Below are 23,701 nucleotides of genomic sequence, written 5' to 3'. Positions count from 1 at the left end.
GACTCATGTCCTAGTGCCAGCAATTGAGGAGACCAGCTCAAGCTCCAGCTCCAGATCATGGAGCCAAGCTACTGGACAGCTTAGACACTAGAGGGATCCATACTATGTATTTCCCCTTAACAGGTTCATCCTGATCAGCCAGAGTAGGATCAGGCCGTTTGTGCTGTGCTTGCATGACTGCTGTGTTTTCTGCCCTAGGCCAGTCATGTACAATGTCTGTGCATGTATATACATGCACATACTATATACATGTATATTTTGTGTGGATGAGTGCCTATTAGAAATACATGCTCAGGGTTGCTACTGGCTATATACCTGAGGACACAGAACTGAGCAGCCTCTTCTCTGTCAGGCCAGCTGATTCAGCAGCTCCTAACAGTTGAAGTTGGAAGGGTCTTCCCTGCTCAGAGCAGAGTCAACCAGAGCAGGTTGCTCAGGAATGTACCCTGTTAGGTTTTTTAATACCTCCAAGGATGGGAACTCCACAGCCTCCCTGGGTAACCTGTTGCCGTGTTTAACAACTCTCACAGTAAGTTTTTTCTTACCTTCAGATGGAATTTACTGTATTTTGATGTGTTTCCACTGATGCTCCTTTCAGTGGATACCACTGAGGTAAGTGGCTCCCTCTTCTTTACTCCTTCCCATCAGGTATTCATACACAATGATAAGAGCCACCTGAACCTTCTCATCGCGAGCCTGAATTGTCACAGCTCTCTCAGCCTCTCCTCATATGTCAGATGCTCTAATCACTTCAAAATCATAGTGGCCTTTCACTGGACTTGCTCTAGTAAATCTGTGTCCTTCTTTGTACGGGGGAGTCCAGTACAACAAAGTTTAACACTACGTTCCAGGTGTCTGGCCAATGCTGAAAGGAGGTGAAGAATCATCTCCCTCCAGCAACTGGTGATGCATTGGCTAATGCAGCCCAGACACTGTTGGCTTCCTTTGCTACAAGAGCACATTACTGGCTCAGGTGCAACTTGCTGTTCACTATGACCTGCAAGTCCTTTCCTGAAAAGCTGCTTACCACTCAGTCCCCAGCACGTACTGGTGCGTGGGGCTATTCCTCCCATTGCAGGGCTCTGCATTTCCATTTGTGTAACTTCATGAGTCTCCTCTCTTCCCATTTCTCCCATCTCTTGAGGGCCCTCTGAATGGCAGCACAAAGATCTGATGTATCAATCACTACCCATTTTCTGTCATCTACAAGGACAGGCTACAGTTCACATATGCATGACACAAGCTCATAATCTTGTGTCGGCCTCATCAGGGCTTATCGTCTAGCCTGTATATGTCATGTAGCAGCTTTATTACCTATATGTTAAAGGCACTTATTACTAAGACTGAACTTACTGATATACTGACAAGACTCACAGTAAGAGTTCATCTTGTTGGCTGTATCTCTTACTACAGTTGCAGTGACTTGAATAGCTGAGGCATGTGTATGCTATGGTTCCTTGTGTATACTCTGCTGCTTATGTTAAATAGAAACCAGCCTTGCTTTAAATTGCAGTTCTTTAGCCCTCCGCTTCTTAACCCTTCTGTCATTTATGGTTAAGCAAGACCTTTCCAGGAACAAGAGTATTAATTTATAGCCTTAAGAATTTGGATTATTATACAATTACAGAAACACTGATGCTATCTACAGCAAGTAACTGATGGCTGAATGGCTAGCACTCACCTTTTCCAACAACATAGACTTAGCTCAAGCACTGAAAAATAAATCTTGAGGCGACCACTCTTTCCAGGTAGGAGAAAGTCTTAGGAACATCAGAGTGAAATTCCCTGCCCCCCGCCCACAGAGCCTGCTCTGCAGAGGAAGGAAGTACTACTCACATGTAGTTCATCAGACTACAGCAGTAGCTTCTAATACTTCTCATGGTTTAGGAATAAACACAGGAGCTGTAAAAAGAGGGACTTGGCTAATGGATGGATACAGCTGTAAATAGGTTTAGAGAAAAAAGTCTGAAGTGACCAACTACATCCGTGTCCTTTAATCTTAACACAACTGCATTTCCACATTAAATCTGCAGTTAAATGGACAAAGACCATTGGCTGAAACAACTAAACATGGATATAAGGACCCTGCTGGAATTTGTCATATTTGAAATGAACCAAAGAACTCCCAACACAGCCTGCTCTGCCACAGGTTTATTTACAAAATATTATTTACAATCTGTAACTGCCTTGAGCTCTGATAAATAATAACAGTTCCTCCACAGAGAAGGAATAAGACAGACCACCTACACGTTTTTCTGTTATAAATACCCTAGGCAGCCAAACAAGACTATCCTTTGTTTTAAAAAAGGGCAGAGAAAAATGAGTACCTAAAGGGTTTTCTCTCCATGGCACAAGTAAAGGTATTAAGCAGGTTGGAGAAATGTAAATCTCCCTGATGAAGTGTGCATGTGCAAAATGGCAACATGCTGAGGTTATGTGATCACACAAGTTACACCAGCGTGTGCTGCTACTCCCAACTTCTCCTCCAAAGAAAGAAGTACATGGTGAGTTGGTGTTTAAGGCAAGAACAGCTGAATTAAAAAATATGTCCCTTACCAGCACCCTTGTGAAAGACTGAATAGTTTGTTCCTGTTGTGAAATAAGGAAGTCAGAAGGCTGCTGAAGTGAGAAGGGATGTATGCCAGGGAGTGAATGCACCCAATCTCTACATGTCTGTGTCCTTGTGCATATTCCCTGAATGTCCCAGTCTATCTGAACTCTCCTCTCCAATCTTAAAACATTAGCCACCGCCCCCAACCTGCTTTGCATGCATCCTTATGTTTCCATGTGATATACTGGGGGTCTGAAACTCCAGTATGTGGACTTCAGGGATTACTTAGTGCTGCACAGAACGGACTACAGAAGACAGGCTTGAAACCAGTTTCTAGGATCAGTGCTCTGAAACGTATGGCTGCTGTAGAGCTAAACCAAAGGGGAACAGAAATGAAAGCAGGTGGTGCTGCCTCATGAGCCTTTTCAGTTCTGGTTGTTTTGCTTTGCTTGTCCCAGTCACTCATTTGGAAGCAATTGCCATAGGAATGATTCCAAGTGATATCTGGTAAGAATGGGCATTTAGCAAGCTTAAGAGAGCAATAACTGATCACTCCTTAAAGCCTTGGATGCTACACAGGATCCTCTTCTGGTGGCCTGGAAGTGACACTCCCATCTGTTTCAAGTCCCTGAAGGAAAAGAAAGGAAAAAATGAATTGCTGGTCTTGTTCCTTGGGGACTGTGATGTCGGTAAAGGCAGAAATAGTTACCAAGCATTAGTTCAGAAAGCTTTCCTTCCCTCAGTGCCTCCTACTATGCCTACCTTTTCTCTGGTGGGAGGAAACTTTTAGATGTTCCTACCCTTCCCTGGCTACCTCTACCCACCTAGTCAACTGGCTTCTCCCACCTCATGACTAGGCCTGTGCTCCCATTAAATCAGGACTATGCCCATGTCAGCTTGTGATGTGGGCCATGTCTCAACCCTTTCGCAGGTTGTCCCTGCCCTGTGCCTGTTCATTTGTTTCATATAACTGCCCTGGTTGGAGCTGGCTGACATCCCTGACCCTACAACAGAACATGGCTGTGTTGGCAAAGTGTCTGACCTGAGTCCTTCTAAGGAGCCCAGACGGACTTTGCTGTATGATAGAACAGTGCCTGGCTGATGTTGTGGGGAATATCACTAGCCCAAGTGGAGTTCAAGGCAAGAAAATTATCTTATAAAAAGTCCTACAAGGATGGGGAGATGGTCAGGTTAGAGAACTGTCTGTCATCTATTGTTTCCCCTTGCTGTTTGTGTCTGATGCGAATTCAGAGCAGCTCAGGCCCCTGAAGAGTCTCAAGCATGGACAGTTAGGGAATTAGTCTCACAGTTTGGGCTGATCCCAGTTCTTCTGGGCTGATTCTTCCCTTTTAGGGCAAGAAGCCAGTCCACCTCCATTTAACTATATAAGATGGAGAGAAGCCTTCCAAGTAAATATGAGGTGCCTGTTTAGATAGCACAGGGACAGACATAGCTATTTGTAGCATAGCCTGGGGTGCCTCATGGGAGCTTAGTCTGCCCTTACTCAGCAGTGAGCTCCAGAATGGACTCCATGGTGTCCAGGCCAGCAGTACGGAAGTTGGAGATGTAGCGCTTCATGCGAATGGATTCCAGCCACTCAGGGATGGATCGATAGGGGATCCCATCAGATCCACTGCAGCTGGGGAGCCGGAGTGTTACCCTGAAAACAGATAAAACCCTCATTAGCCAGGCAACCACCTTTCATGGCCAGTGCTATGAGATAGTAGCTGAAGGGCTGCCAGGGCTAGGCCAACTTATCTGCTGTCTGCACAGAGGGGTTCAGACTGGCCTGGCCAATGGCTATGCCCTCTGGCACCACGAGAGAGAGACGACTACTATCTTCTGCACACAAAGCATTCAAAGTGCCTTTTGCCACCCTGCATTGCTAGCACTACCTCTCCTCCTGCTGGAGACAGGGAGGTGAAAATCTCCCAGATAACCTCTCCTCCTCCAGTGACAGCCTGCATACCTGGGATCAAAGTCTGCAACAGGCCGGAGGAGCTGGGGACTTGAGATGAAATGTTGCAGCTGTGCCCGGATTTCCTGAAAATGAGGCCGCCTTATCCGATCGTGTGACCAACAGCTCTTCATGAGCTCATAGAGGATAGATGGGCAGTCCACAGGTGGGGGGAGCCGGTACCCATCCTCTAAGCTTTTCATCACCTGCACAGATGACAGAGAGAAATCTGGCTGAGAGCAGAGAGTGCAAAAGAGAAGCCAGAGACTTCTGTGGAGCTGGGAGCAGGCAGTTCACCATTTTGCACAGTGTGCAGTCAGGGAGGGGTTGAAGCACATTACACGTGTATGAAGTAGGGTTTGGGCAGCACAGCAAAGGATCAGGACACTTAAGGGGTGTCAAAAAGTAAAGTGGCATATGCAGGTACTTTCAATCCTTTACTCGCTTAGCTCCCATTTGCCATTCAGGACGTGTTCATGAGAAGTGAGAACCAAATGATCCCAGCACAGGCCCGGTGAGACCAGGGGTACCAGACTCTGAGGAATAATTTCAACAGCATGTGCTAACCTCACAGATGTGCTGAACCTAGGATGAGGCCAGTCATAATACTCCAGAGCCAGAGGAAGGAGAGAAAGAAACCAACAGAGGACATCTCCAGACCCAAAGGCCATGGCTGATTTAACCTGTCTTTAATTTGGCTCATTGCTGTTGACACCTGAACATGACTCACAGGCCCGAACACTTACTGCTCTTGACTTGGTTGCATTGATTTTTAGCAGGGAGGGAGACAGAGTAGTTATGAGTTCAAAAGAATGTCAAGACTGCAGGCTGAGGGAGATCTACAAAAGTTGGCCCTACATGCCTTGTTTATTTTTTTAAATCAGCACTTGAGCTTAGTGTCTGTTACCTCTTGATTGGTCATGTTCCCATATGGCTTGTCACCAAATGACAGCACCTCCCACATGACAATTCCAAAGCTCCAGACATCACTGGCTGATGTGAAAATCCGATGAGCAATGGCCTCTGGGGCTGTCCATCGAATGGGAATCTTACCACCCTGTGAAAGAGCAGAGACATAGTGTATCCAGCATGTATCATGGAGTTGTATTTCTCCAATGGTTTCAAACAAGGAGCTTACAAAGTGGTTCAAAGACTGGGCCCGCTTCACTTGAAGTGATGTGTAACCACTCCTGGAGAAATTTCTCAAAAGGACAGAAACATTTGTGGAATGCGAATGAGTTTAAGCCACCTGCTCAGTTAAATGCTACACAAAAGCACTGCTGTGGGAGTAAGAGCTTGACAGGAGTCACAGCCCTACTTTGAACGACACCAGACATTAGAATCACTGGAACTCTCATTGAAAGTGCCCTTTAGATGTCTCCAGTCCAAACCCCTAATCACAGCAGTGCTATCTTCAAAGCTAGATTTAGTTAATTGAGTCCAAAAGATTGGACTTCTTATTCTGCTCCTTATTTCAAAACCACAGTCCCTCTGAATCTCATAGCAAACAAAATCAACACTGACTCCAGACAGAAAAGTACCACCTTCTGAATCATCCACACTGTGACTTGCAGTTTTACTATGGGTTTCCATCCAAATCTTCCTCCAGCCTGGTGTTTCCTATTGGGAAGAAATTCTGCCATTCTTACCTGGCAGAATCCAAATCCCTCTGAGACTACAGTTCATTCACAAGACTGAGAGATCGCTTTTGCATTACCTTGGTTTCATAGGTTCCCTCTGCATCATTTTCCAATATTCGGGAGAGACCAAAGTCAGACACCTTGCATTGAAGACTGTGTGTTACCAGGATGTTGCGAGCGGCCAGATCCCGGTGCACATAGTTGTGTTCTGAAAGGTAGGTCATGCCAGAGGCTATTCCCTGCAGCATGCTCACAAGCTGCACAGGGCTAAATTTTGCCTCATTCTCCTGCATGGAAGAAGAAGTGAGAGAAGATCCTGGTCAAGTGACATCAACCTGCTTGGTTTCTAGTTACTAGCCTTATCAAGTTGCAAAAGTGGGCATTGGTGAACAAGCAAAAAGGCACTGCTGCAGCCCAAAGGACCCAACAGGTTCTCACTAAGGGACTGGTGGTGGTCTCCAGAGTCGTCATGAGGCACCTGCACTTCAACTACCAAAGACAGCACTCTGGACACTGAGCAAACTGGACGGCATCAAGCTTCAACTGCTGAGACTGGAAATGTTAGCGAGCAGAAAGTAAGAAAGATGTTTGGATCTTATTTCTAGTCTTCTTTTAGGGTCCTAAATCCAGGTCAAGTGTGAGTTCCAGCAGTACATAAGCCTATTACAGATGGAGTCTCTCACCCGGAGGAAGGTATCCAGCGCTCCATTCTCCATATACTCAGTGATGATCATCATTGGCCTCCCTTGAGGAAGACAAGAAGCTGTCAGCCTTTTTGCAATTCTCCTACTCTTGCCTTTCAATGCTCTCCACATTGCCAACACAGAGAGCCACATCCAACCCCAGCCAACATCCGCACACCACTAGCACAGCTGGCTGACCCTTCTCCCCCAATGATTTTGTATTCCTCCTTGTGTCACACATATAACCTTACAGCATCCCTTACACTATCCCAACTTCTCATCCACTCACGAACCCCAGAAAACCTCTCCTAACACTGCCTCGTGATTCTGTTGGAAATCCATACCTCTCCTCCCTTCTTCATTCTCTGCTGTTAGGCTAACATGACAATGCCTGTCTTCTCCCAGTACAGCTGCTCTGAGAGCATCCTCTCTAAGAAAGGCCCGAGAAATGTGCCAGTTTCTGCTCTCATTACAGGACTTTCTCCCACACACTCTTACTTTTGGTGACAACTCCTTCCAGACGGACAATGTTTGGGTGATTGAATTGCCCCATAATTGTTGCCTCACGCAGGAAGTTCCACCACTGTGAGTCTGAATATGTTGACTTCAGGGTCTTGATGGCAACCACAATACATTCTTTCCCTGGGAGCCGCAGGGACCCACGATAGACCTCCCCAAACTCCCCTGAGTACAACCAAAGGCAAAAGGTCACAGATGAACTCAGGACCAGTCAGCAAAATAACAGCATGGGGAAACTGAAAGATGGGGAAAGCAACAAGTAACTCACCCTCTCCAATCACATTCTCCATAGTGACACAAGAGACGTCCAGTTCCTTAGTGAATTCCAGTACCCCTCTGCTGGGGTCATCATATGGTTGCAGGTCTACATAGGGCTTCAACCAGACCTTCTCTATGGTAAAGGGAAACAAAAGAGCAAATTAACCTGCCTTTGGACAAGCTTTGTAGGGCAAAGCTACAGAAGCAGAGGTGAATCCATGGGATTTGGACAACGGCAGTAAACAAATCTACCAAACATACATTGAAGACTAGAGCTGTTATGGGAAGAGCCAAATTACATCAGAAAATCCATGCCAGTGTCTGGTTTGAAACTACTGTTTCTTTTCATTCCTTCCAACCCATTCCAGGCTTCTCCCTGGTTCTGCTACCCCTTTGAAGCTCACCTCGATCAAAGCCTGAAGTATTATAATCTGGCCGTGCTTGTCTCCGATGAGCCTGCCTGGAACACAAGAAGCAGTCATGAAAATAAAATGGGTCAGCAGATAGCAAAGAGAAAAGCAAGACTTCCAGGGTGTCTGCCCTAGTTGGTCAGGGACAGAATTCAGGGTGGTGCAAAGTGGAACCAGACACTGCACCTACTTGGTAAAGTATAGCTAGCAAGAAAACGTGATGCTTCATTTACATTTAGAAATGGAGCTTTGTTTCCATGCAGGTAGTTTTGTTTGTCTTTCTGCTTGCTGAATTACAGATTAATTTCTATTTATTTTACGTTTTCTGTACACTTTCTGTACAATACCTGATCTTCTTAAAACCAAACAGTATCAGCCTTACAGACATTTAGAAAGGAAACAGAATTTTTTATCTGGGTAGAGGACGACTAAAGTAATGGTATATGGAAAATGGTTTGAAATTGCTGGATACATGTATTGCCCACTTAATTCACCAGGAGCTACAGAAAGGATTGTACCATAACAATATTTTTATTCATCTGTCATAATAACAGTATGATAGTGCTGGATTATAGCAAAACTGAGAAATCACCACATTCTGCTCGTCCTCAGCAGCAAGCATTATCTTACAGACATATCAATCCCTCCAATCCTGCTAATCGAAATTACTGAGACTCATTGCATCTTGCCACAGCACACTGGTCTTACTCTTTCTTCTCTAACTAACCTCTACCTATCCAATATCCTGTGAGAAATCAGGCTTCCCTCCCTTTCTCAAGCTCCCATGGCTCAGCTATTACTACATCTATACCTTTTTCAATACCAAAAATCAACACTCACTTTCGCCGAAAGATGAGAAGTCCCAGAAGCAACCCAATAAATAGCAGAACTCCGAAGATAATAGAGACTATGACTCCACCAGACAGAGCTCCCGTGTCTGCAGAAACAAAAAGAAAGGCCATATCATTTAGAAGATCAAGAACTATTTGTCTGCAATGTAGCTGCAAAACCAGCTTCTACCAGCCAATGGTATTAGGTAAGCTATGGCCATTTGTCTTCCAGGCAGCAGAGCCACCAGATTTGAGTCCTACTGTACTGTTTTTCATGTACATGGAGCACCTTCTGGTGGGTATCTGGTTGACTCTTATCTATAGCCTTGGTCTTCTACTACAGTAATTTATCCCTATGCCTGATTTTCCACATAAATTCCACGACACTTTCAAAAACAAAAAACAGCCATTCCTTCCGTCCCACTCCTCTCCAGCTACTCTTTCAGATCAGACCTTTCTTGCTGCTCAATAGCTGATTTAGACTATGGCACAGCAAAGACAGGATTTTCCCTAGCAGTCTAACTTGACTCTCTTCTTGTTTATTAAATTAATTTCCCCCTCCCCTTCCATCAATATCTGGGGTTGGTCCTTTGCCTAATTACCTTGACAGAAGCCACTGTTTGCTTAGGACTTTTGAAACAAGCAAGTACTGACTTACAAACTTGCAGTCTAACATCATATTCCTGCTTTCTCAAAACTAAGTGCCTGGTCGTTTCATTTTGTGACTGGATAGCATTCAGATAGTGTTCACATAATATAGGTTGTCTTCTTCCATTTAGATTCACAAGCTAAAGCCATCCATTTCCATTCAGTATATTTGAATTCATCAGAGGAAATGCTAAATGACCTGTTGGTGAAGTATGCGTTTTTAAACCTTATTTCTCTAACTTAAAAAACTATTTTAAAAACTTATAAATATATTAATGAAAAGTGTTCATGTCCATATCTAATGAGAATCTACATTTTTTAATATTTTCCTTAAAGAGATTTAGGAAAACATCCGGAGGAAAGAAAATTCCTAAAGAAATTGTTTCAATAAATGAGCAGATTTTAAAACAAGGAACAGCTTGTGTGACACAGACAACTGTGTCTGGAAGTGTTTCCTAACATCCAGTCCAATGGTCAGCATCCGTAAAGCCTAATTAACACTTGTTATTCTTGCTCAATTTGATGCTGACTTATCCTACTGAAATTATTAAAAAACACCAGCTTAGTTAAGCAGAAATCAAGAGGCAGAGCTAATGTTCTTCTTTGTTAAAATCAAAAAGGCAAGATTTAGAAGGTGAAATAGTACCTTTATTAATAAAACGGACAAGCTTCTAGGTACATAGCACTCCTGCAGGAAATTAAGGGATCTAAATTCTCAAATTCAGATTAAAAAAATTGCCTCTCCCTGCAAATCTTGTTCCACTAATATCTCTAGACCATTACAGACAAACATTGCTTCTAGTATTATCAAAGAACTCCCACCAAATGAAACCTTACTGGCACTTCTTTTTCATCCCTTCATATTCAAAATACCTTTGTCTTGGCATGATGAGGTGATCAACTTTTATTTTAAAGAAAAGCATAATCTTGATGAAAGTATTTTCTAACATGTTCTTTTATAATGAAAACCATCTAATGTACATGTTAACTCACATATTTTTCACAGAACTTTTGTGGTACATTATTCTGTTGGTTAAAGATCATTCATGTCATCATCATTTGGCACTTGGGCTTCATTAAAATTTTACCAAAAGCTCGTGGTGACACGAAAGCCCAATCTTTAAATTATATTTCAATCATGGTATCACAACTCCTTACCAGCTTTTACACAGTTAATGTAACTATTCAGTTACATTAAGGTATGCCTTTGCTTTCTTCCATGTCCTTATTTCATTACAATAAAACTAGCCTTTCAAAGGCATCATTTCAATGAATGTATTTCTAAAATTATCCATAGGAGGACCTGTGAATATGTAGAATGAAGAGAGCGCAAACTCCATTACAGAAAACTTTAGATAAAGGGGAAGTCTCTGGGTAACCCAGAGAAAGAGGCGGTTGGATGTGAGGCCTGTATGAGATAATATTTGACATAGGAGAAAGGCGGTCCTGTGGCCTCAACAACTTGACCTTCTACACTTCATGCTTTGGTGGAGAACAGTGTTCAATGGCATATACCATCTTTTGGGCAGAGTTACATTCAGGAGAATACAGTGGAAATTATAAAGCTGGAAAAAAGTAGTGGTGAGGTCCTTTGAGTTCTCCTTTTCACTGTTAACTTTCAAACAAAAGGAGGCATATTGTCAGGGATAGCCTGACTGAGGAAGAAGAAATTGGCCTCGACAGCATCCCAGTATACCCGTGAGAAGATGAAAGAAGTGGATGAAGAATGTTGTAAACAGGTTTGAGGAGGTGATAAGAGACTGAGCAAGGAGAGACTAAACAAGTGAATACCACAGAGCAGAAATTTGGCAAGAGAACAGTAGATGAAGTGGGAAGTACAGTAGGAGCTCCAGCCAATCAGTATGTGAATAGAGGTGAATGGACAGAGCTATTGAGCGAATCATTTTAGCAGCCTTAGCGCATGAATCGATGGAGAGATAAGAAAGGTTATAAAAGGGTATGCTTTTTCTGCTGCTCCATCTCGGCCATCTTGGCTTTTGTAACTTAATAGAGTCTGCCTTCTTATATATATTTTTTTGTCGGTGTCGGTCCCTACCGCTACAGGATATGGTAAACATTTTGCTAACATTCAAACTTAGAAATATTCTTCAGAATCAAAATGCCTTTCAGGAGAACTAGATGAAAAGCCAGTCAAGTAACTTGCCAGTACAACACACAAACCTGAGACTGATCAGTTCTGAGTGGGAAAGTACAAGTGGATTTTATATGAGAGCAAGGAAACATAATAAATGTCTCCTTGTTTTACATTTTTACAGAGCAACAGGCTTGGCCCTGGTGACAAGGAACTCAGAAGTGCGGTGTCTGTGCCTTACAGCTAGCAGAACACAAAAGACATCTGTGTACCATGTGAATATATAATCTGACGGAGAAGTGAGTTTCTCCCAAATGAGATACCAGTGGTTATCCTTTACCTGGAGGAAGGGTGCGGAATTCCTGCTCAGGGGAGTAGGGCCCAGGTCCAAGTGGCGTGATGGATCTCACACGAAGCAGGTAGGCTGTGTCTGGCTGTAGATCTCTCAGAGTGACATTTGGCTCAAGAAGGTGCTTCACTGTGTAACGTGCCTCCTCTCCCTGCAGAAATCAAACAGGGTCAAGGAACAAACACATATTGAACAAAGAGGACACTTCCACCCCTTCGGGTGAAAGGTGGAAGAACAAATAAGGCAGGCTTCACCTTCTCAAAGAACATGACCTCATACTCCACTGAGGTCCGGCTGCGCTGCCGTGGGGCAAGCCAAGAAACAGAAAGACTACTGTCATCTCTTTGTGTCAGGATAAACTGGGATACTGTCACTGGAGCTGCAGGGAAGAGAACAGAGAACATCAGGAAGAAACATAAACAATGCAAACTAGGCCCTCTCTCCACCAGAAGCTTTCTCTTTCCTCCTCTGGTCATACCATGCAACTGGAACTGACTCTCATTGCCTCTGCCACTCCCTCATCTTTCTTTTCTGTGGTAGAAGGGAAATGAGGTCTCTGATTGTAATTAATTGCTTTCCATGAATAGTATATTTCTACTCCAACAGCGGAAGCATAACTTTGTTTGGCCCTCAAACCAAAATCAGTGTTCCAAGAAACTACATTTAATCCAGCGCTGCACTGAAAGTGTTCTATTTGAATAAAAGTGTTAGGATTTTATGCTCTTACAGCAGCAGTAACACCACTATCCTATGTGATTTATGCATGCAGCTCCATTTCATAAGTGAATGGTGAAATTCCATGCTCAAAATCTCTCAGCTGACTGCAAATGCATGCTGTTCATGAATAGAAAGATAATTCTCAACAGTCTGCAAGCACTGAAGAGTCAAGCCTGCTTCTCTTGTCCTTCGTCATCACCAGGAAGTGATGAGGCAAGCCAAAAGTAGCTCTGCTTTTCTAGCTCAGAGTTGTGCTGCCCCTGCATAGTGTCAGGAAGAAAAATTGTATTTTGTCACTAAATCACAACTTGCGTAAAGCACCAAGGGCTGTTGAGCGCTGCGATGTCACTTTTCTATAACCACGTTTCACAGCACTTTGGAAAGTATTCACAGGACAGCCAAACCAGCCAGCTTGAAGCTGAACTTCAGAAATGTGTCAGGAACTTGCATGGTTTTAACATCCTCATTTCTCCATCCTTTCAAAGCTTTTTTTTTTTTTTTTTTTTTTTTTCCCCAGTTACAGCAGGGTTTCTGTTGGATTCAGTTGGACTTTTTGCAATATCTGAGTCATGGGAAATATTTCACGCCACAGTCCCTATTCTTCCTGTCACACAGCTAACAATACTTCAGTACTTAGGCTGGACTACACTAGTGTATGACAGGGAGGGCTTTATCCTCCTCACCTCTGTTAAGTCCTTGGTGGTTTCATAGCACTTGGTGGGTAATGATTACTGCTGCTTTGACTTGCAAGGAATAGGACTGATGGACTTTACATGACAGAGGCAGAGGTACCTTAGAGTCCTTATCATATCATACCAACACATGTGGCAGACAGAAGGAGAAGATGGAGAAAGCTTAAACATTCGCAGAGATTCCTCTTCCTTTTCCTGATGAGCAGGAAGAACTTCTCTCTATTTCTGCTAACCTGCATGTCCAACTGCGACCCAGACAGCTGGAGCAGTTCTCTGTGGAGCAGGTCCCATTCCTGAGACACCATTATGGGCTTCCACAGCAAATGTGTAGTTGGTGTAAGCTTCTAGGCCGTCCACGTTCACAGCAGGTTTAGTGAGACCAGAAGCACTGGGGGAGAATACCACGCCAGCCTCACATGGCTCACATGACAGGAGATGGCAGCGCTGACAGAAGACTGAGTAAGTCAGGTCCTTTCGCCCACCATGGTCGCTGGGTGGCTGCCACCACAGACTCAACTGCGTGCCAATAAGGGAGAAGCTGACATTGCGAGGAGCTGAGGGAGGGCCTATAAGAAGCATGAAAGAAAGTATTAGATCCAGCTGTTAATACCCAAAGTACTGTGGCAGATTCCCATCTGCTGATGCATTTCAAATGGAGCCCTCTGTCTCCCCAGCCTCTCCCGATCTGATCTCTCATCCCCATTTCCCAATGTTTTGTTTCTTCTCGTCTCCTTGTCCATAGAATCACAGAATGATTTGGGTTGGAAAGGACCTTTAAAAATCGTCTGGTCCAACACCCCTGCCATAAGCAGAGACATATTTCACTACATCGGGTTGCTCAAAGCCCCATCCAACCTGACCTTGAACACTTCCAATGATGGGACATTCACAACTTCTCTGGGCAACCTGCTCCGCTGTCTCACAAACCCCGCTATAAAAAATTTCTTCCATATGTCCCACCTATCCTCTTTCAGTTTAAAACCATTGTCCCTTGTCCTGCCACTACAGACCCTGGTAAAACCTCTATTTTTCCTGTAGGCCCCTTTAAGTACTGGAAGGCTGCTATAAGCCCCAGAGCCTTCTCTTCTCCAGGCTGAACAACTCCATCTCTCTCAACCTTTCTTCACGAGGAGAAGTGTTCCAGCCCTTTGATCATTTTTGTGGCCCTCTTCTGGACTCAATTTAACAGGTCCATGTCTCTTTTGTACTGGGACCCCAGAACTGGATGCAGCACTCCAAGCAGGGTCTCATGAGAGCAGAGTAGAGGCAGAGGATCCCCTCCCTTGATGTGCTCGCCATACTTCTTTTTATGCAGCCCAGGGCTGCAAGTGCACATGGCCAGCTCATGTCCAATTTCCTGCCAACCAGTATCCCTAAGTTCTTCTCTGCAGGGCTGCTCTCAGTAAGTTTGTCCCCCAGTCTGTACAGATATTATTCTTTCTATCTGTGACTCACGGGTGCAAGCAATGTTCTGGCCCTCCAAAGGCGCTCGGTAGAAGCCTGCATTGCAGGAACAAGATGTAGCCCCTGACTCATTGGACAAGCTGTGGGGGGGGCACTTCAGGCAGCGTTTAGTCTCCAGGGAGTGACGGTAGAATCCTCGCTGGCAGGCTGTGAAGAGACAAACAAGTCAACATAAGATGAACAATAAACCAAGATCAACAAGAAACCACCTGCAAGTGCTGTTCAGCTTCTTGAACACTCCTTTATCTGCTTGCTTTTCTCCCATCTTCTTAGCTCACAGAAACATTTAGGTTGGAAGGGACCCCTGGAGGTCACCTCAGAGCAGATAGAGAGAAGATGCAAACTCAGGGTAGGATCAATGTTACGATAGGACTTGTAGACTGAAGAAGGGGGATCTCATTCCTCATGGATGCTGTATGAAAACAGAAGCTGGTCAGCCTCAGAGACTTCTTTCAACATAAACCCAGACTGATCCCCACCTTGCCCTTCAAGCTTTCCACACCATAAATAAGAGCTGTAAATACTAGCTCCAAGTCCTTGTACTCCTTGGAGTCCTCTGGTTGCTGACTTCATACAGGTTAGCCAGCGGGCTTTTTAGCAGAAGCATCTTTTCTGAACTGTTGTACCAGAGCATCACCTAGCAGGGCCCTGGGAAATATCTAAATAACTATCAGTTGCCCTAACAAACAGCATTGAGTGTAACTGGCTATGAAGCCAACACAGACTGCAAGAGAACAGGTGCCACATGCTGTCTATTTCTAGTCCTACAAAAACAAGGAGCCATATCTTTCTCTAAGTATAACATCTGACACTGGTTTTGCTGCATTGCTATTAGCTTGATCTACAGAAGTACTTGATTGTCTATCAGTTATCTCAAGGTCAATGTTTCACCTCTATAGGTGTGTAGCAAGGAGAAAATGAGGGAGATAGGTTGAAGTAACCTGTGAATTTAATGGTTTACCAGCCTATGCTAAATGAATCTATTAGATATTCTTAAACTAAAGAAACAAACAACCTATCATATGGTTGAGGAATGCATGCACTAATTTTCTGCCACGGCTATCACTTTGCATTTAACATGATTATTGAGGGAATGACCCTTTTCATATTGCACTATAAATGCAATGATGTCCTGTGTAATCCCTCGGGAGATCCCAACGGGGAAAGCCATCTGCTCAGGAGCCTATCACAAATGGCTTAGTGCGGTGGAGCATAGTATAGTAAATGATCCTTTGTCCAGAAGACAAAAAACAATCTAGCCATTCCTACTATGTGGCACAGAGAAACACCCGAGGGACCTAAAAAAATTTCCACTGACAAAGGCCAAAAAAGACTACTCACTATCAGTCTCAGGAAGAGTCATTATTCTCACTGTATGTTGAGATCTCTCTCTAGATTGTCATCAGAGAAGTGTCTTCATCTCATTCCTATTGGTCCTCCTTCTTGCCCTGGGATGGCAAGCAGACTGTCCCATTAACACTGACAACTGGCCTACCAGTTGCATAGTAATACCATCACACAACCATTTGAGGATACTCTGACAGTAGCCAAAAGGATTTGCAGCAGTGAAGGCTAAAAAGAGCACAGAAAGAAGAAATAACCACAAGAAGCAGGCACAACCAGCACCTTCTGATTCTGGGAAATAACAGAAACACTCAGGAAAGTCTATCATTCTGAGCTACAATCATGCAACTATGTGGTCAATCATAGCAAAGACTGCTGAAAGAATTAAAAGGTTCAAGCACTGAACCAGCCCAAAGAGGTTCCGTTTATGTTCCAGATCAAATAACCTCATTGAGAGATAGGCAAGAAGAAAAGTTACTTTGACGTCTAGGCTGCTCGCAACTGAGAATGCTTCTATATGCCGGAGTGAAGATGAAAACTTTGTGGCTTCCTGCCACTTTGCTCAGTTTAAGATTTCAAAATTCCTGACACTGAATCAGTTTGGGTCAGGACAGCTTTGACAGCAATGTGAAAGACAAACAAAGCATGGGGCCACAGACTTGTACAACACACAGGTTCTGATGTTTCCTGGATAGTACTATCCATAATATGGATAAATAAAATCCATAAATATGTGACAACATACACACCCTCTTATTATCAGGCTGAGACAGTCAGCAAGTAAATTAGGGAAATTTGGGGCTGGGGACCTTTGTAAGAACAGTTAGAGCTGACCCCAAGAGAGCTTCTGTTCGGCCTCTATTCCTCCAGGCCTAAGCTCTGGTGCCTCTCCAGCCCACAGTCCACATCTGTTTTACGTACCGTTGGTGCTGAGACCCTGGCAGCAGGAGAGCTGCCTTACAGGGAGACAGAACGCCTCGCAGGCGACTGCAGAGAGGGAACTGCCCGGGGGACACCGCGGCGAACGGACAAACCCAGGAGATAACCGGGCAGGCACCAGACGGCCGGATCGGGTCACATCACCTGAGGCTGTCTAGATCAGTAAACTAAAGGGGGTGGCAGGAGATGCAGGCAGGTGCGGAGGCACTGCCAGTACGGCCCCAGCCCCGGGTCCGGGCACGCTGGGAGGGACAGGGGGCAGCGCGGGGTCCCCTCCCGCGGGCAGCAGGCACGAGGCCGTCCAGTCTCGGCCCGGCGGCCCACACAGGCCCAGGCCAGCCCCGACCAGCCCCGCAGCCAGGGAGAGCCCCCAGGGCCCGAGAGGGAGCGGCCCTGGCGCCTCAGGGCGGAGCCCCCGGCCCCGGCCGCCCCGCCCCGCCCCGCCGCCACCCGGTCGCGGCCGCCGCCTGACCGCACGAGGCGTTGCGGTGGTGGCGGCCGGCGCCTCGGCTCCGCCGCCGCGGCAGCCAGGACCCACGCACCCGCCGTGCCTGCAGCGGCCGGCAGGTGGCTGCACAGCACCGGCGACTCGCACCGCAGCTGCGGGCCCTGGCCGGGCGGGCAGGCGGCAGCGCCCGCCGGGGCCGCGGTGCCCAGCCCCGCCCCGGAGGCGGTGCGAAGCCTCACCCGGAGCGCTCGGTGGGTCCGGGGGCGGGGGCAGCAGGCGCCGGCGGGCCGCGGCCCGGGCCTGCTGCATGAGGGGATGAGGAGGCGCTACCCGGCGGGTGGTAGGCGGGGGAGCCCGGCTCCCGTCGCTTCCTGCCTCCCTTCCCTGGAGGCCTTGGGCTCCCTGGGCGGCAGCAAATGGGAGGGTGCCCTTGGCTCCGCCAGAAGCGCGTCCGGCGGGGGAGGTGCACAGCCAGCAGTCCCGGCTGCCGTCTGGCCCCTGGCACCTGGTTTCCTCGGCCCTTGGGCACCTGCTCCAGGCGACGTGATGGAAAAAAGGGAGCTGGGAAAGGGCCCACTCAGCACTCCTCAGCAGGCATCAGAAGGCAGAGAAGATGGCTGGGGCCCTTCATTCCTTATTCCTACAGGTATTCATCGTGAGACTGCCAGCAAAATACTAGGCAGCTTGCAGACACCAGACCCGAGCTGACGGGGAACTCGGCTCACCTGCCACCCTGCAGAGCCTATTAAGGAACCTGAACACAGGCCGGGCACAGCCAGCCTTCGTGTTCATGCTAAATTACATACATGAGGAAGCTTCTGGGTTGCAGCAAAGTCTGCAACGCTATGAGAGGCTGAGATGTAATGCTCTGGCAGGCACAGTTTTTCTGGGATCATGGGATGACTGAGCCAGTATGTACCCAGCAGAGCTCTCTATGGCTGGGAATTCACTGAGAAGTTGAGTGAACTAAGTTAAGAACTGCAACCTCTGGCTTTCTGTTGCCTACTGTCCTGTAACAGAGGTCAGGTTCTCCTCCCTGTTATGAGACAAGGGTTCAGCTTTCATTTTTTTCAGTTCTTACTTAAGGCAAAACTCAGAACTAGAAGACAATGCCAGAAGGTCTTCCTCCGCCCTGTCCCCCTTTACATGTCTGAAGGAGTAGTTCTTCCAGCTTCTGAGGACAAAGCAGAAGCTGGGACCTCAGTCTTTATCCTGACCTGGATTGTTCCCAGTCGTGATCTTTTCTGTTGAGGGAGACAACGCCAAGATATCCCCCAGCAGGAAACCAACATTCACCTTATCTTCTGATCCTCCAGTAAGACACTGCTCTGGGCATGAAGTACCTCTCCCTCCCCCTGCTAGGTTCTCCCCCTCTTCCCTTCCTCTCCTGGGAGACCTCCCCAGTCCCTACCGATCCTACAAAAGACACTTCAGGCTGCAGCTGTGCTTGGGCGGAGTGGGATGAAAGCACAGATGTAGAATAAACCTATGCTGTGATAGCAGTCAGGGCTTGTCCAGACATGACAGCTTCCTTGCCCCTTCGCAGGGGAGTGCTCTCAGGAGGGCGGGGAGAGCTCTGTAGCACCTAAGTGGAAAAACTGGCTGGGCTGTGCGAGGAGAGGGGATTGCTGGAGGAGGGCAAGGATCTTGTGCTTCAACTTTCACCAGCTCCCCAAGCAAAATGAGCAGCAAGCAGTGGGGATTCACAGAGGCACCAGATCCTTGTAGTGGAGCAAAGGTAGAATAAGGCACAGAGACAGGGCACCCGCTGACCCTGAGAGCAGTGAATAGATTCCTTTTTCTATATGCCTTGGCCTTGTGCCACATAACTCTGACAAGAGCAGAAATGTGCTTTTACCTCCCTCTGCAGTAATATATATCCCCCAAAACACCACACATATCCCTCCCCTGACAAATACAGAAAGTTGCCCTAAGAAGCTGAATCTTGTCCCCTCTGTAGCAAAGGGAGAGTCCTGAACTGCTTGCTCCAACAATCCTGGCTCACTCTGTGCTCCAGTACCTCAGTGACTCTTATGCTTGCTAACTGCTCTTCCTTAGAAATGAGCCAGTCGCTGACAGTATCATGCAATGGGCTTTACATGGTTTCCCATGGCAGAAGAGCCATCCCAGTCCAAGCAGAAGGGAACATAGAGGAGAAACTTGCCCCCCTCCAGCTCTCAGCTTTCTAGTCACCGGACAAATGGACTGTTCCGAGCGCCTGACCCGTCTGCCCTGAGAGAACAAGGCTGCCATTTAAGGGTTGGGAACCAGTTGTTGAGTGAGTCAGTGTCAATCACACAGTTAACAGCTCGCAGAAACTAGCTCCAGAGCTGACGGCTTCTGGATGAAGCCCAAGAGGGAGTGGAAAGGTATGTGCAGGTCTTACACCTGACACATGAGGAGAAAAATCACAATTGAAAAAGAGAAGCTGAGGAGGGTAGGAAAGGTATAAGATGCACCTGGAAGGCACAGAGGGCAGGCAAGAGAGACGTAGACCACACTAACTCCCCTGATCCCACTTTGTGCTTATAGATGCTCTGATCTCTTAACTCCCTGGAACCTTTCCCATGGCCTACGGCCAGTATCTGTCTGCATACTCACCTACGCAGCTCCCATTGACTTCCTCAAACCCCACAGCACAAAGGCATCGGCCCATTGGTACCAGCCACTCCCCGTCAGTGCTGCAGTGCATCCTGGGGGGAGAGCCCACTTCTTCAGCTGCATACTCCACACAGACTCCGGGCACTTCTGTCAGCCCCTCTGAACCTGCTAGTGTCTCTGGAAAATGGGCCAGGCCCCGCACTGCCTCTGGGCAAGTCTTGTAATACACTCGGACAGACACCATGGCTACACAAGCCCCAGAGTTCTGGAAAGCCAAGTAGAAGCCCCGTCGAGACAGCTTCCCAATGGGGCATACTTCTGTGTTCAGCTGCATGGCGCCTGATTCGATGTCTCTGCTTGTGAAACTTCGATCTGCTGCCACAGTGTTCAGCTAAGTGAAAGAGAAAAAGACAACAGCTTTAACATCTGAGCAGGCAGCAGCAGTGGAGATACCCATGCCTCTCAAACTTCTTTTACACTAAGGCCTTTTAGAAGCTGTATGGTCAACTGCTTCTAATGCCAGTGTACCGCATGCTTTCTTTGCACTTGGAAGACGTGTTAACAATGGGGTCCATGTCCTTTCTTGCCTCCGTACTTTCCATCACCTCCTTTCAACTCCTTTGTAGTCATTCACTGGTCTTATACAGTACCTTATATTTTGGGTCTCTGATCTCAGAGGTCTTTAGGAACTACCCATAAAGGAGAAAATCTCTCTTCTGTGATATTTTTTCTTTGGTTGCAAATCATGTGCAGTAAAATCACAACGCTGCTTAGAGTTGTGTTTTTAAATTGGCCAGTGAATTACAGCCACCTGTTTCTAGGCTGTACTTGATGCAGATCAGATCATCTGCTGCAAGGTGCTTCTCATGCAGCTCTCAACATATTTCAGCACTGTAGACACTTGGGTGAAAAATGCTCCCACACTGTTACATTCCTACTGCCTCAGCAAACAAAGGATGAGAGCGAGAGATGCTCAATGCTTGGGCAAACGGGAAAGGCCCCTCTTACATCATGTGATATGGAAGAGCTGGACTGCAGGTGGGGTGGCCTTTCTTCTCAGAGGTAGAGCCTGATAACTGATCCTCTCTACCGCAGGCTCCTCCCCATTGCATGACACCACCTGCTTTGTGTAGCTGGATGGCAGATGAAAGGATGTGCACAGCAGCTGCATCTGGCAGTGGGAGCATAAAGGAGGTTTAGGAGTTGTGGAGGTATTGCACAAATTCACGTGGTAGGCTGCAGGGGAGGTAGAGGAGCACCGGGGAAGGAGAGGAATCAGCAGAGTCTTGCTCTGCCTGTGGTGGCCTTTACTGTTCTTTGTTTTCATCGCATGCCATTTAAACTGCAGAAAAAAGGGCAGTCAAGTAATTTAGGTCTGTGGCTTCTTTTAGGACAGAAATGGGTTATAGAATTTCCTCTACAAAAGAGCTGAGGTTCCTTGTTCTGCAATTCAAATGTTTCCCTGGCAAGAGGGCACTACACTGGGGAAAATGGCAGTTAAAATACAGTGGTGATAAATACTTTTACACAAGGGAGAATTTCATTATACAAGCCATCACCTCCAGTTTTAGAAAATAAGACCCTATATCTTGTAATGATGAGAGTAAATGATCAGAAGCAGAGAGACCTGAACTGGATTCTGTTTTTCACTTGGTCTAATCTTGCTTTATTACTTAAGGCAAGTCAAATTCCTTTGGTATCTGCTTTCCTGTTTCTAAAAATTGGTGTAACCATCCAGCACTGTTACAATCCTTTAGAATCCTTACCTACATGGTAAGAATGGAGGTCTGATCTGATTTGAAAACTCCTGTGCCTCCTGTGGCAAAGATTGCTCTGAGCATCACTGGGGCACTGGAGGCAAAGTTTATTCTAAGGACAAAGCTTACTATCCATACCCTCCCCAGATGCTAGTTCTCTTGACCTCCCCCAGGCAGCAAGTCACACCTAGTTTAAGCTGAAAGATGACTAGTTTAAGCTGAAAGATATGACTCAGTCTTCACCCCCAGCGCTACAGACCTTGGTGAACAGCGGGCGGCGGAACTGGATCCCAACATCTTGTTCAGACTCCATGTAATAGAGATTGAAGGTCTCTTTGCAGGTCACCACTTCACCTTTGAAGCTCTTGCAGTCCCTCACAGTAAACTTTAGCTCCACATAAATGCGGGATGCTGTCTCACCCCGATAAATCCAGTTGGTGCGAAGCCAGTGATCAGTGTCACCCTCAGAAAGCACACTGCAGTCCTGGTACATATAGACTGGGGTACCATTTATCATCTGCTGCACTTCACTCCACTGCTCCCAGGGTAGAAGAAAATACATGTTGTTAGACAGATGTGAGAAATAAGTTTTGCTTAAAATATGACAAAATCTTGCCCAGAAGATCAATTCCCATATAGCACTCAGGGCTCAAAGCCTGGCTAGCTAAAAGGTCTCTTACACTGAGCAAAAGCTGCATGTGGTCTAGAGCCTCATATCTGCCTAAACTCTTCACATAGGGAGCAAAGAGGATACTGACTTATTCCAAATTGAAGGGAATGACATGCATGGACCCTTGCACATCCCCTTCATCCTACCTTGGTTCCAATTAATTTCTTTCATACACTGCCTTATCTTAGCTTGAGAAAAATACCCGCTACTCCCATGTATTGGCCACTTCTTTCTGCCACCATTTACGTTTGAAGTGTACAGTAGGACATACCAAATCAGGACTATTATCTGCCCCCGAAAAATAACGCACAGCACTTTGGAGTAAGAGAAAAGACAGCCCAACATAATGGGAAGGTCAATTGCAGAAGGGCTACACTAGAGCAAGCACTCATTAATTTGGAGTTCACACTTCTTTAAGTGTAATATTTTGCAAACCCTAATTTAACTATTAAAACTCAGTTGATTTTCCTGACTTCATGCTAGGTTCTGCTTCTTCTCCAAGCAAATAATAGCTGAGAGGAGGACATGGGCTCAGCTGGTTATATGACCTCACTGATACTATTTGTGCGAATCCAATAGGGTTTGATATGTATTTTAACATACACTGTTGCTGAATTTTGTGTGGCTCTAGTTTTGTTTCCTTACCACAGATCAGATACTCAAAAGTTAATATTTGCATTTTGTAAGTCACACATGAGAACTGAAAACTTGGAAAGCAAAGTTTTGTCCACAGGGAAAATAACTTAGATCCTTTTCCCCCCATGCTAAGACTGCCTTTCTCATTATGCTTTAAATGTTTAATCAAATTAAATTGAAACAAGTGCCCACATAGGTATTCGCACAGTTGGTTTTAAATCACACCCCAGCTTAAGATGCAATTTAAACAATCATAGAATCATAGAATTATTTTGGTTGGAAAAGACCTTTGAGATCATCAGGTCCAACCATTATCCTAACATTGCCAAGCCCACCACTAAACCATGTCCCTGAGCACCACATCTATACCTCTTTTGAACACCTCCAGGGATGGTGACTCCACCACCTCCCTGGGCAGCCTGTTCCAATGTCTAACCACTCTTTCAGTAAAGAAATTTTTCCTAAAATCCAATCTAAATCTTCCCTGGTGCCATTA

General features: G+C 46.1%; 1 protein-coding gene across 1 annotated transcript in view; it reads right to left on the bottom strand.

Annotated features, from left to right (window-relative positions):
• Positions 1 to 3,100: 3,100 nt before the first annotated feature.
• The window catches only part of EPHA1 (EPH receptor A1), a 34,957-nt gene continuing 14,356 nt past the window's right edge, over positions 3,101 to 23,701 (bottom strand). The window contains exons 3-18 of the mRNA XM_086464917.1: positions 22,159 to 22,434; positions 20,143 to 20,533; positions 14,802 to 14,957; positions 13,580 to 13,912; positions 12,192 to 12,316; positions 11,929 to 12,088; positions 8,859 to 8,955; positions 8,013 to 8,068; positions 7,619 to 7,741; positions 7,330 to 7,515; positions 6,832 to 6,893; positions 6,226 to 6,435; positions 5,416 to 5,565; positions 4,521 to 4,714; positions 4,056 to 4,211; positions 3,101 to 3,179 (exon numbers count right to left, since the gene is read on the bottom strand). Coding sequence (XP_086321043.1) covers positions 3,101 to 3,179; positions 4,056 to 4,211; positions 4,521 to 4,714; positions 5,416 to 5,565; positions 6,226 to 6,435; positions 6,832 to 6,893; positions 7,330 to 7,515; positions 7,619 to 7,741; positions 8,013 to 8,068; positions 8,859 to 8,955; positions 11,929 to 12,088; positions 12,192 to 12,316; positions 13,580 to 13,912; positions 14,802 to 14,957; positions 20,143 to 20,533; positions 22,159 to 22,434 — 2,754 coding nt within the window. The remainder of the gene's footprint in view (positions 3,180 to 4,055; positions 4,212 to 4,520; positions 4,715 to 5,415; positions 5,566 to 6,225; positions 6,436 to 6,831; positions 6,894 to 7,329; positions 7,516 to 7,618; positions 7,742 to 8,012; positions 8,069 to 8,858; positions 8,956 to 11,928; positions 12,089 to 12,191; positions 12,317 to 13,579; positions 13,913 to 14,801; positions 14,958 to 20,142; positions 20,534 to 22,158; positions 22,435 to 23,701) is intronic.

This window comes from Leptosomus discolor, chromosome 1, assembly GCF_034619465.1.
Source record: "Leptosomus discolor isolate bLepDis1 chromosome 1, bLepDis1.hap2, whole genome shotgun sequence".
NCBI classification, from domain to species: domain Eukaryota; kingdom Metazoa; phylum Chordata; class Aves; order Leptosomiformes; family Leptosomidae; genus Leptosomus; species Leptosomus discolor.
Note: the sequence above shows the minus strand (reverse complement) of the source record. Positions and strands in the feature narration are given on the sequence as shown.